Below are 13,518 nucleotides of genomic sequence, written 5' to 3'. Positions count from 1 at the left end.
TTTATTTCTGAGATTTTTGTATAATGTTTACTAATGGTTTGTTCAGTTTTCAGATGTTCGCCTTGTTGGTATTTTACAATGGTTGAGGGGGAGATGGGTCTGAGTCCGGTGTGTCTCCCTCCTGTTGGTAGGGGGTGGGAGAGGGTCTAGGTGGGGGTCTGGGTCTGGGCTGGGGCCCATTCGAAGGTTGGTGGGAAGGCATTATGGGGGGTTAAGCAGTTTGGGCGATATGGGCGAGGGCCTATGTTTTGGTCTTCAGGTGAGTGTTGCCACTTTGGCAAGTATGCCAGTGAATGGAAGCAGTGTGGGAGTGTGGGCTACGATGAGTAGCCATAATGGGGGAGGGGCCACTTCTGGTGGAAGCCATGGATTGAGTGATCACACACAGAGAGGCTCCTGCTTGAAGGCTCTGGTTTTTACCCCTTTTACCTGAACTTTGGATAATTCCGGCGGAAAAGTTGTGCAGAGAATGGAGGGGGATTATTTCTCCCCTGGATAGGCATCTTTACGGATTGCCAAACTCGACAGAAGAGCTCTGTCTAACGAGTTGGCGGAGATTCGTGGCACAGCATGAATTATAAAAATGGTGGAGGGGGAAGGATGGTCATCAACTGGAAAGCTGCAAATGAAGCAGTAGATGATCTTCATGAGGACAAATTTTGGCAGCAGCATAAGAATATGCAGAATGACTGGACAAAGGTGATTGAGGAGGCAATGGCACTTCTTCGCAGAACATTGGAATGGGTGGAGGAGAGCCTCGAGGTGCAGGGGGGCAATGATCCAGGAGGTGGAGAGGATGGTGTCTGGCCAGAGTGATCGGATTGTGGGCATGTTTTGTGAAGCGGTGGAAAGGCGTTTAATCAGAATGTGGAGGTCTCGCCCACCACATTTTGGGAGGTGTTGAAGGTGGTGGTACGGGGGTAAGTGATCTCATACAAGGACCATGGAGATAAAGTGGAGGCGGCAGTGAGGCAGCGATTGGTAGATACAATTTTGGAGGTTGACCTGTGGTATTCTATGGCCCCGACCAGGGAGTTCTTAGCAAAGTGGACGAATCTGTGAGGGGGAATTTGATTTGCTGATGACAGGAAAGGCAGTGGGTCACCTTCAGAGAGTGAGGGGGTTCTGTATGAGTATGGGGAGAAGGCCAGCCACATGTTAGTGCATCAACTGAGATGACAAGTGGTTGTGCGGAAGACAGATCAAGTGAGGGATGTGAGGGGTAAGCTGGTGATGCTGGCGGAGAGAATTAATAACGCATTTGAGACTTTTTATAGGGGGCTGCATATGTCTGAGCTTCGAGGGGACGGGGAGGAGGGGCGGTTTCTGGAAGGGCTGGTGTTCCTAGAGGCTGGGAGGGAGAAGGGGCAGGGATTGGAGGCATCATTGGGGCTACAGGAGGTTATGGAGACACTTGGGTCGATGCAGACGGGGAAGGCGCAGGAGCCAGATGGTTTCCCGGTTGATTTTTACAAACGGTTTGTAGCGGAATTGGACCCACATCTCCTGGAGATGCTTTCCGATTGTTTGGCGTGGGGGGAGCTGCTGACCACGTTGTTTCCGGCATTGATTTTGGTATTCCCCACGAAGGATAAGGACTCTAAGGACCTAGAGTGAATAGGTTAATCATAGACCCATAGAATCCCTACAGTGCAGATGGAGGGCTTTCAGTCCATCGAGTCTCCCCACCCCTCTGACAGAGCTCTCCACCCAAGCCCACGTTCCTGCCCCTTATCCCAATAACTCCTTAACCTAACCTGCATGTTCTTGAACACTAAGGTGCAATTTATCATGGCCAATCCACCTAACCTGCGCATCTTTGGACTATGGGAGGAAACCGGAGCAGCCCGAGGAAACTCACGCAGATACGGGGAGGAAGTGCAAACCACACACACTTACCCGAAGCCGGAATTAAACCCAGGTCCTTGAAACTGTGAAGCAGCAGTGAGAAACCACTGTGCCGAGGTACCGCCCAAATCTTGGCGTTCATGTAGGCTGGCAAATTGTCGCGGATTTGGCGGATGTTTCACAAAGTCGGCGGCGGCTGGTGGGGCTAGCACTCCCAGGTGGGGCTAGCACTCCCAAATCTGTTGTATTATTACTGGGCGGTGAACGTAGAGAAAGATCCAGCAGTGGTGGAGGGAGGAGGGGGAAGAAGTGCAGGTGGAGGAGGTATCATTTATGGGTTTAGGTTTAAAGGCCCTGGCTGCACCCCCCTTTGTTTTCCCCAGAGATATAAACGGTGAGTTCAGTGGTGGCTTTATCCTTAAATGTCTGGAACCAGTAAAGGCAGCATTTTGATGTTGGGGGGGGGGGGGGGTACATCGGTGCTCGCCCCTCTTTGTGGGAATCACCAGTTTGCCACTGCAGGGATGGATGCGACACATAGGCAGTGGCATAGAGAAGGGGTGGAACGGGCGGGGGACATGGTCATGAAAGGAAGGTTTGCAAGTTTGGGTAAGTTACAGTTACAGGAGAGATACCGGTTGCCGAGGGAAGGTGGAGGAGTTTGGGCAAATACAGATGCGAGATTTTGTGTGGAAAGAGGTGTCCTCGTTCCCTCGGTTACCAGAGCACATTCTGTTGGACAGGTTGTTATCACCAGATGAAGTGGGGGATGAGAAGATCGTGGATATTTACGGATGGCTAGTGGGCATAGGGAAAGCACCAATTGAGGAGGTTAAGCAGAAATAGGAGGAGCTGGGCATGAAGTTGGGATGGGGGTTTTGGAGTGAGATTATGCAGCGGTTCAATGCAACATCATGCTGGGCTCGGATGAGTTTAGTACAGTTCAAAGTGGTGCATAGGGCTCATATGACATGGGCTCGGATGAAAGGGTTATTTCCAGAGTCAGAGGATAAGTGTGAGAAATGTGAAGGGGGGGGGGGGGGGCAAATCACATGTTTTGGTCATGTCCAAGATTGGTGTGGTTTTGGGGCCCGATGTTTGAAGCATTATGGAAAATCATGTTTGTGTAGGTGGAGGTGTGGCTGGGCCCTCTGGTGGTGATCTTTGGGATGTCGGAGCTGTTGGAGGGGAAGGGGGCTGATGTGGCCTTCACCACACCCAGTGGCAAATTCTAGTGGAGTGGAGGTCAGTGGAGCCACCGAGGGTGTTGGAGTGGCTGAGGGGGGATGAAGCAGAATTCCTTATGTTGGAAAAGATTAAGTTCTTCCTCAGGGGGTCGGAGGGGGGATTCTCGGTGAGATGGAGTTTGTTCTTGTCCCTGTTTTTTAAAATAAATTTCGAGCACCCAATTCATTTTTTCCAATTAAGGGGCAATTTAGCATGGCCAATCCACCTACCCTGCACATCTTTGGTTTCTGGGGGTGAAACCCATGCAAACATGGGGAGAATTTGGAAACTCCACACGGACAGTGACTGAGAGCCGGGATCGAATCTGGGACCTCGGCGCTGTGAGGCAGCAGGGCTAACCCACTGTGCCACCGCGCTGCCTTTGTCCCTGTTTGAGGCCTTGGTATTGGCAGCAGGTGGGGTGGGGGGGGGGATGCAAGTGGGGGGGGGGGGGGGTGCTGTTGAGGGGGGAGGATGTTAAGGGGAGAAGAAATGTCAAACTGAGGCGATTATTATTTTTTTGAAAGATTATGGATGGGATTCTGAGATTCAGAGACTAAGGGCGCGATTCTCCACACTCACGCCGGTTCGGAGAATAGCGGGCCGTGCAAATTTTCACGGCGACGCTGGTCCAACGCCCTCCCGCTATTCTCCGAACCCCGCACAAACTACACGTCGGCATTCCCGGCAAAGGCCTCGAACGCGCCCCCGACACGACCAGAATTGCTACTTATTGGCCCCCCGCTATTCTCCGGCCCGGATGGGCCGAAATCCCGACGTCATCAAGCACTGTTTTCACGCCGGCCAACACACCTGCTTTTCAAGTTCGTCAACCAGTCGTGCTGGCTGACGTGAGCTTCGAGGAGGTGAGCGCACCGCTCAGCGCACTGCTGGAGTCTGGCCACAATGGGGAAGGCATCCCCGAGAACAGGAGGGGGTCCAGAGCGGAGGGGGGAGTGGGGGAGACGGAGGGGGGAGTGGGGGAGACTGAGGGGGGGAGTGGGGGAGATGGAGGGGGGGAGTGTGGGAGACGGAGGGGGGAGTGGGGGAGACGGAGGGGGGGAGTGTGGGAGACGGAGGGGGGAGTGGGGGAGACGGAGGGGGGAGTGGGGGAGACGGAGGGGGGGAGTGGGGGAGACGGAGGGGGGGAGTGGGGGAGACTGAGGGGGGGAGTGGGGGAGATGGAGGGGGGAGTGTGGCAGACAGAGGGGGGAGTGGGGGAGACGGAGGGGGGAGTGGGGGAGACTGAGGGGGGGAGTGGGGGAGACGGAGGGGGGAGTGGGGGAGACAGAGGGGGGAGTGGGGGAGACGGAGGGGGGGAGTGGGAGTGGGGGGGTAGGTAGAGAGTGAGCGAGTGACCGTCCAACCCCGGTTACAAAATGTCTGCCACCATGCCATGGCGTGCCGGTCACGAGTACACGGCCGCTGGTTGCCCTGTGGCTTACGGACACAGGTCACTGACGCACCGGTGAAGAGGACGTAGTTAACTGCCCGTTGGATGCAGAAAGTGACCAGGGGTTAGGCTGCCCGCGTGTCAGCAGCGCAACCAGGCCACCGGGACACACAGGTATCCCGTGGCAGGCGGCTGCCGAGGTGTCGAGTAACCTCCGTCTAACATGTCCCTTTTCTCTGCCTCCCACCACCCTTCTGTAGGTTAGCACAATGTCTGTGAACAGAACGGCTATGTTCTGCACAGTGGTTGGGGCCGCTGTACTGCATTTGGAGATGCAGCAGCATCCACAGCCACAACCCGCAGTGGATGCAGGGCCAGCTGGAGTAGCAGAGGGAAGGGCCGAGGAGTTGCCAGTCGTCGAGCAGCATGGGGGGGGAGGAGGAGGAGGAGGGGGAGGAGGAGAGAGTGAGGGTGCAGCCACGGCACCAGAGACGACGACCAAGGCCAAGAATGTACCGTGCCCGATCTCTTTCCTAACAATGACGGACATCACCTGCAGGAGGAGACTCCGGCTGAGTTGGCGGACGGTGATACATATCTGTCACCTCGTGGCGCACCTCACCCCACGTGGAACGGGGGGAGGACACGCGATCCTGGTTGCCATCAAGGTCGCTCTTAACTTCTATGCGACCGGCTCCTTCCAGTCTCCGAGTGGGGACCTCTCCGGGATCTCCCAGTCATCGGTCCACAGGTGTATCCGGGATGTGACCGACGCCCTCTATGCCATTGCGGACTGCTACATCACCTTTCCCGAGGACCGAGCAAGTCAAGACTCACGACCTTGTGGATTTGCCAGCGTGGCCGGGATACCGATGGTGCAGGGGGCAATCGATTGTGTTCACGTCCCCATGCGCCCGCCTGCAGGGGGCAGGGAGGTGTTCACAAACAGAAGGGGGACATACTCCATGAATATCCAGGTGGCATGCGACCCCCACATGAGGATTATGAACGTCTGTGCAAGGTTCCCAGGGAGTGTGCATGACTCCTACATACTGGCGCAGTCGTACATCCCTGCGATGTTTGAGGGGCGTCCCCCCCCCCCCCCCCCCCCCCCCCCGGCTGAGGGGCTGGTTGCTAGGCGACAGGGGTTATCCGCTGAGGTCTTGGCTGATGACGCCTATACGGAGGCCTCAGACCAATGCGGAAACATGATACAACGAGGCCCAAGCAGCAACTAGGGGTGTGGTGGAGCGCTGCCTTGGCCTCCTGAAGATGAGATTCAGGTGCCTGGACCGCTCCGGAGGGGCCCTGCAGTACCAGGCCGACAGGGTCGCTCGCATTGTTGTGGTCTGCTGTGCGCTGCACAACATCGCGATGCAGAGGGGAGATGACCTGCTGCAGGAGGCGGAGGGAGAAGCCAGTGGCAGTGGTGCCAGCACAGAGGAGGAGGAGGAGGAGGAGGAGGAGGAGAGGGAGGAAGAGGAGGAGGAGGAGGCTGGCGGAGTGGCGGGCGCAGCACGCAGACATGACCCAGGTGCTTGTGATGTCCAGGAGGCGGCATGACGGACCCGGCGAGGACAGCGGGCACGCGATGCCTTGGTGGCAGCACGGTTCCCCGCTGAACACCAAACCACCACCTGCATCGCTAGTCATGCAGAGGGTCAACACAACTGCCACCACCACAGCCCCCCCCCCCCCCCCCCCCCCCCCCCCCACCCCCTCTCAGTGTACACTGCTCCACTTAGACATCACCCTTACCCCTGGGTCCAGACGGTATGGTACAACATCGATGGCTGTGTCAGCGGGTGTGATCAGTGCCATGTGGAATGATGACAGCCCACTCTGCGAAGAGCTGTGAGCTCAGAATCGTTAGAGAGAGTCTGACCCATGGCAATAGCTGAACCATCCACCTTGGTGGCCGCTGAGATCGTCACGGACACTCCATCACGTGCCCGCGTGGGCTAGCTGTGGGAGGGGGTGGGGGGAGGGGCAGGGACTGCACACCTGGCACCGAAGTTTCACCGCTCGTCAACCCCAGCGACACTCGGTCACCATCACAAATCCTATGGCTGTGGAACAATCACACGGTATTACAAGTAAGGTGGAACAGTGCGTTTAATGTGAACAAACATTTACAGGTGCCCTAGCCCCTACAACTAAACTGTGCCCTTCACCCGTGCCAACTTACTCAGTGTCTATCTTTGTTGCCTTACGGGCCCTACCACTCCGTCTAAGTGATTCCCCAGATGATACAGCAGGAGTGGAGGAGGACTGCTCCGAATCGCCCCCTTCGACTAGTTTCTCCTTCGGCCAAGCGTTTCCTGGGGCGACCCGGCCTTGATGGGCCAGGCTGCTCTGCGGGCGTCTCGGGTGACGTTGTGCCACCCTGCTCTGCCTGCTGCCCACCCGATGCACCAGGGATGGGATGGGGGGGGAGGCCGAGAATTCCGGGACGTCCCGTGATGGAGTTAATGGGACGGGCCCCGAAACCTCCTCCTCCCTCGGGGAGCCCGGTGGCCCCCGGGCCTCACTTTGGGACAGAGATGCGAGCAGGGAGGTGCCCCGTCGCACCACCGACACCTGGCGCTGCCAGTCCTGGAGGCCTGCAACGGTATCCACCAGGATCCGAAGGTTTGCAGAGACGGAGTCCAGGGAGTTAGACATTCCCGCCAGGGACTGTGCGACCTCAACCTGTGAGTGCACGACGCTATCCAGCACGTGTGTCAGGCGGTTTATGCTCTCCGCGACTGACTACTGCGACTGGGCCATGACCTGCTGAGACTCGGCCAAGGCCCGCAGCGCGCCAGCAATGCCGTTTTGGCTCTGGCGCATTGCTGCCTGTGAGAGGGCAACCCTGTCCAGGGCCGAGGATGACGCCTGCACGTGAAGCCCAACGTCTTGCATAACCTGACCCATGGCCGAAACCGTTTCACCAATTGCCTCCACCGCTGATGCCACCCGTGCGATGTCGGCCTGGGTTTCTGCCATGAGCGGCACCACTCCCTGCTCGTGGACGCGGTTCGACTCCTTTAACAGCGTCTGCAGAGTCTGGAAGACAGCCCTCATTGTTTCCCTGGGTTTCTTGATGCATCGGCTGTGCGGGTGGGTTGAGAAACTCCAGGAACTCCGAAAATGTCTAGGAGCTAGCTGCATGCTGGGCCTGGCCTGGCCTCCGCCAGTCCGGGCCCTCGGCTGCTCCGACCTCCACCTGCTGTACCTGCTCAGCTGTGATGTGCGACCCAGACTGTGACCCAGGAGCCTCATCACTAAATAGGCCAGCCGGGGTTAGTGTCTCTGGGATGGTGGATGGTGTGGGAGAAAGCTGTGCCGCAATCTCGAGGTCGTCTTGGGTGGACGCCTCCTCGATGTCATCGGCCCGCTGAGAGGCCGCAGGGCGTTCGCAGGCCATTTCTTTATCTAGCGGTGTCGCCGCCCTCTGGGCGTCCTGCTCCACAGATTCTGTTGGGGAGGATGGGACTCCCCGCTGATCAGGCACCCTCTGTCGTGCGGCCCCGGGTGAGGTGGGGGCAGATGCCTGTGTCCGTCTGGAGCCAGACGGCCCTGGTCGTTCAGCATCACGTCCAAGGGAAGAGAATGAAACGGGTTATTTAGAGACGCTCGGCCGGGCGCTGGACGGTCCCAGTGGGCAGAGTGTGAAGGAACAGAGGATGGGGGAGGTATCCCAGTGGGCAGGGTGTGTGATGGGACAGAGGATGGGGGAGGTGTCCAAGTGGGCAGGGTGTGTGAAGGGACAGAGGATGGGGGAGGTGTCCAAGTGGGCAGGGTGTGTGGAGGGACAGAGGATGGGGGAGGGGGGGTGTTTGTCATGCAGGGTTGTCTCACTTGTTGCAGCTCCACCAACCTCGCATTGCGCGATCTCCCGAGTAGTAGATCCGCCAATAAGGTCCAGGGCCCTCTGCTCAAAAGTGGTGAGGGGCCGCAGGATGGGCGAACCCCCTCCCGTCTTGTTCCACTCATGGGTGTTGTGAGCGGTCTTGTCCTGTTGGGGGAGGGGGCATAGGTAGATTATTACAATACGGCAGGTATCAGCAGTCCGTTCAGATACTGGTACAGTTTGGGGGTCAAGTTGTAATAAGACGATTGCATCTCTCCATGGGGGCCAGAGCGCTGGGTCTGTGACAACTTTGTGAACCACCCTCAACTCACTCTGCCACAATCCCCCTCCACCCCCCATGCCAGGGGGGGAGATGGGTGATTAAGTAAAGGGGGGTAGGGATGGTTGTGACCCGGGGGCACCCTCTTGGCACTTACCCTGGCAGCCCTGGTGAGGTCGTGCATCTTCTTCCGACACTGGTCAGCTGAACGAGGGGTCTGCCCCACAGCACTGACGGCAGCAGCAACCTCACGCCAGGCCTGGCGCACCGCGCTGGCAGGGTGGCAATGCCCTCTACGCGGGCAGATGATGCCCCTCCTCTGCTCGATGGAATCGAGCAGCATCTTCACATCAGCCTCCACAAATCGCGGGGCTGCTCTCCTCAGCTCCGACATCTTGGCCTACAGTTTCTGTGCTCGGCCGCGCCTTTTTACAGCGTCGGGCGGCGTCACGTGGGCGTGTTTGTTGCGTCGCCGCATTCCGGCGTCATCGCGCACGTGATTGACGCGGCCCCGTTCCTAGCCCATTTCCCGGACGTGAATACCTCGGGAAATGGGTCGTGTCGGGCCGTCGCAAAACTCGCCCATTTTCACGGCCAACTTCGCGATTTTCCGCAGGTGCGGAGAATCGCGCCCTAAGTGCTGATCCGGGACAGAATTGGTGGACTTCCCCAACAGCAAAATTAGAGTTGGTTCCGGAGCAATTCAAATCCGTTAATGGCCTAGCACTGGCGCCACTTAAACACAAGCGATTCCAATGAAAACTGGTGTCCGATTCGCCGGGGTCGGGATTGGCATCGGAGAAGCTGACAAGCTGCAGCCACATATTAGCGCTCCACTCCCCACACATACTCATCCCAGCCAACAAGATGGCACTAGTTGCGTGGAGTGTGCCTATCCCATTGATGGGTTGGCTGGAGCCAGGTGTTACCTAACGGGGTGGCCAGGAGGGGCATCCAAACAACCTGTGGCACCAAGTTCACAGTGGGTAGTCAGCGGCGTGCGCAGCTGCATGGCTCTCAAGCAGGCTGCGGCAATGGTGTTCCGTGCCCGTCCACCCCTACCCCCGGCCCACCTCTTGTACGCTTCCTGCTATTCCCCCCAGCCCTGGTAGAAGCCCCCTGGCCAGTAGTACAACTGTCTGCAAACTATAGCGATGTTGGACACTTTTCGTACCCCCTCTCTCCCTCAGCAGCCACAGCACCCGTTTCCAATTTTTTAAATCACAAGTGAAACTCGCCATTGGCAATTCCTCCCAGTGGTGATGGAGCATCGCAGAAGCCCCGGAGAATACCGAGTCAGGCCCACTCATTATATGCGGGCGGCATTTACTGTACATGTGGAGTAGAATGAATTGACGCCGCTGTCGAGACACCGGAGCATGGCATTCGGCCGGGCGCCCAGCGCTGGCCACGATTTTGGGCTCACGACCAATTCACCACACCTTCAAAATTGGAAAAGGTTGACAAGAATAATTCCAGTTTTGAAAGGGCCATGAAGAATCCACTTACTTTATTTTACACTACTATTATGTACAACTCCAGCAATTCCCTACGGGGCCTTCTCTTGTTGGTGCCTTATTTGCCGAATATATTTATACATAACTAGTGATTGTTATGGTCTCCCGCTCCCTTATCAGAGTAGCTAGTATTCTGCAAGATCAGACTTCGGTTACGTGGATAAATTGGAGACGTTTGGGGCTGTTCTCCTTCAAGAATAGATGGTTGAAAGAAGATCTGATAGAGGTGTTCAAAGCTATGAAGGGTCTGGACAGGGTCTGGAGAGCAATCCTTCTCATTGGCGGAAGGGTCAAGAACTAGAGGACACTGATTTAAGGTGATTGACAATATGAGGAAAAACATTTTTACACAGTGAGTGGTTGGGATTTGGAATTCAATGCTTGAGAGCGTAGTGGTGGCAGGTTGAATCATGGCATTCAAAAGAGAATTGGATAATTATCGCAAAATAAATAAATTCCAGGTCTACAGGGAAAAGGTGGGGGATGGTACCGGCTAGATTGCTCTTACATAGAGCCAGCATGGACGTGATCAGCCTAATATGCTCCTTCTGTGCTGCAACCATTTTATGATTCTATGATGTTTTTTTCTATAAATTTAGATTATCCAATTATTTTTTCCAATTAAGGGGACAATTTAGCATGGTCAATCCACCTAACCTGCACATTTTAGGGTTTTTGGGGGCGAAAGCCACACAGACACGGGGAGAATGTGCAAACTCCACAGGGACAGTGACCCAGAGCCGGGATCGAACCTGGGACCTCAGTGCCGTGAGGCAGCTGTGCTAACCACTAGGCCACCGTGCTGCCCTTATGATTCTATGATAAATAGTTTGAAGTGTTTGAGTCCATAACCTCATGAGAGATCAAATAACAACATGAAGCACAAGAATAAAATTTAAGTGATTTACATTCACTTGAAACCTATATTAAACACTGCCTTGTAATAATTTCATTTATTGCTTCTATTTGCAATTTTACATATTTTCGGTAGATCATGTTAATGGTAGACGCAAAGAACATGCTCAGAGATACACTGCAAATTCAAATGATAATTTGATAACAGAAAGTAACAGCCAATGTCTGAAAAAATGAACGACAAAAAGAATATTAAAGTATTTCCTGACCTGTTAATATCCCAGATCTTAACAGCGTTATCCATGGAACAAGATGCTATAAAGTCACCGCAGGTGTGCCATGAACAACCCCAGACAACGTGAAGATGGCCAGTAAATGTGAATACACATTCAACCTTCGCGAAATCCCATATTTTCACTGTCTTGTCTCCACTGGTAGTAGCAAGCATGTTACCACTGCAGAAAAAATAAATCATAATATGAGAATTTGATGTTGTGCTTCTCTGTTATTTTGTATCTGGCATGCATTCTTATTTCAATCAGAAGGGTGGGACAGTCCATCCCATCAAGCCTGACAAACAATAGAAAGTCATTTAATTCCTTATTCTGAGGTAAAGCATTTTGTTAGATTGCTTCATAAAAAGATACTGGATGAAAAGTAGACTAAGTTCCATTTATTTTGCTTTCTACTATCCTGATACTGGCATGATACAATGATAATAGAGTTGTGCACTATTCATAGCAATCCATTTTTATCACTTAATCCAAAGGTTTATCCAGAGGTTCAAATAAAAAAACAATATAAATTGTTCAGTCAGGATACAGAAACTCTGAAGTCAGTTTTAGGCTGAGATTTTAACTTACAAAACTACCATGCGTAGCATTCTTTGCAATATTTTGACATTGATTTTGTATATTATATCCAAAATTAAGTATATAATAATGCACTGGTGGAGGGAATATTTGTGTATTAACATTTTGCAACACAGATAAGGGACGGGATTCTCTGTCCATTTTCTGGCACATGGCCCGCCGGCAGTGGGATCTTCCATCCCGACAGCCAGCCAATGGGGTTTACCATTGTGGCCACCTCCATGCCGTCGGGAAATCCGTGAGCATGAGTGCGCTGCCAGCAAAGCAGAAGATCCGCCGATGGGGATTCCTGCCCAAGGTCTGGATATCCACAACTCCATAAATTGTGGGGACTCATAATATAGTTAAGTACAAGAACGATAGGAGCGTTAACAGCTGAATCGTAAGAAATAGGGGCAGGAGTCGGCCATTCAGTCCATCAAGCCTGTTCCATCATTTCATATGATTAGGATTGTGGCCTTAACTTCACAGGCAAATTTATATAAAATAGGAAACTGCACTGGCATTGTCTGAGAATGCAACTACATAATTTTTATTAAAAATTCTAGTTCTATAATTGGTCATTTCTATTCAGAAACCTTTTTATTCAAAGATAACCATGGACTCTGAATTCTGAAAAATAAAAATTAGTCTGGTTTATTCTATTTTGCAGATGCAGATCTTGTTCAGGACACTCACTTTGATTGAAAACATATTTAATCAAATGTATTTTCTGGATTAAATGCATTAATAGTGCAGCACTTTAAAAAAATTATATTTGTAGTTTGAAATAAGTCCAAAAATTGTTACTCTGCTCAGGTCCTCATGGCGGTACATTTCCTGAAGGAAATCTCCTGTAATAGGCTCAGTAATAGGCATTGCGTTGTAATACTTCAAAAGAAGAACTGATGAAAAGAACAATCTCATGATTATTTTGTATGAAGATTTCTGGGGCTTCTTTGAGTTGATGTAAGATGACAGGGAAAATGTTTTGAAGCAGCTACTGATTTCCCAGAAAAAAGGTGCACAGAATATGATTACGACATAAAATGTACAGTACGGAAATAGACCTATTGGTCCAATAGTCCAATTAGTGCTTATGCTCCCCAAAGCTTCTTCCTAGCCCTCTTCCCTTTAACTTCATTTTTATACCTATCTTATCAAACCTCTTCATAACCTTGAAGACCTCTATTATATCATTTCTCTGTCTTCTCCTTTTGAAATGAAAGAGCCTCGGCCTGTTCAATATTTAGACAAATCGAATTATCTTATTACTTTATTTCTAAGTTGTATGATGTTTAAGAAAATAGATCTAATTAGAAATGTCAGCAATTCCATGTAGAACGTGAAAACTCTGAAAAGCATTCAAAAGATGCTGCACAAAATGACAGCGCATGGTGTTGGGGTAACATATGGATAAAGGATTGGTTAGCTAACAGGAAGCAGAGAGTCGGGATAAATGGGTCTTGGGCGGGATTCTCCCGTACCCGGCAGGGTGGGGGTTCCCGGTGGGGTGGAGTGGCGTGAACCACTCCGGCGTTGGGCCGCCCCAAAGGTGCGGAATCTTCCACACCTTCAGGGGCTAGTTCCGTCCCGGAGTGGTTGGCGTCCCGCTGGCCGGCGGGATAGGGGCTTGGCGCCACGCCAACGACGCCGAAGGGCTTCTGCCATCCGGCGCGAGTTGGCGCATGCGCGGGAGCACCAACGCATGC

At 53.2% G+C, this 13,518-nt stretch overlaps 1 protein-coding gene across 1 annotated transcript in view; it reads right to left on the bottom strand.

Annotated features, from left to right (window-relative positions):
* The window catches only part of LOC119962275 (sperm-associated antigen 16 protein-like), a 1,248,392-nt gene that overhangs the window by 530,755 nt on the left and 704,119 nt on the right, over window positions 1–13,518 (bottom strand). The window contains exon 9 of the mRNA XM_038790262.1: window positions 11,225–11,410. Coding sequence (XP_038646190.1) covers window positions 11,225–11,410 — 186 coding nt within the window. The remainder of the gene's footprint in view (window positions 1–11,224; window positions 11,411–13,518) is intronic.

The sequence above is a fragment of the Scyliorhinus canicula genome, chromosome 2, assembly GCF_902713615.1.
Source record: "Scyliorhinus canicula chromosome 2, sScyCan1.1, whole genome shotgun sequence".
Taxonomy (NCBI): Eukaryota; Metazoa; Chordata; class Chondrichthyes; order Carcharhiniformes; family Scyliorhinidae; genus Scyliorhinus; species Scyliorhinus canicula.
This window is presented reverse-complemented; position numbering and strand designations above follow the sequence as displayed.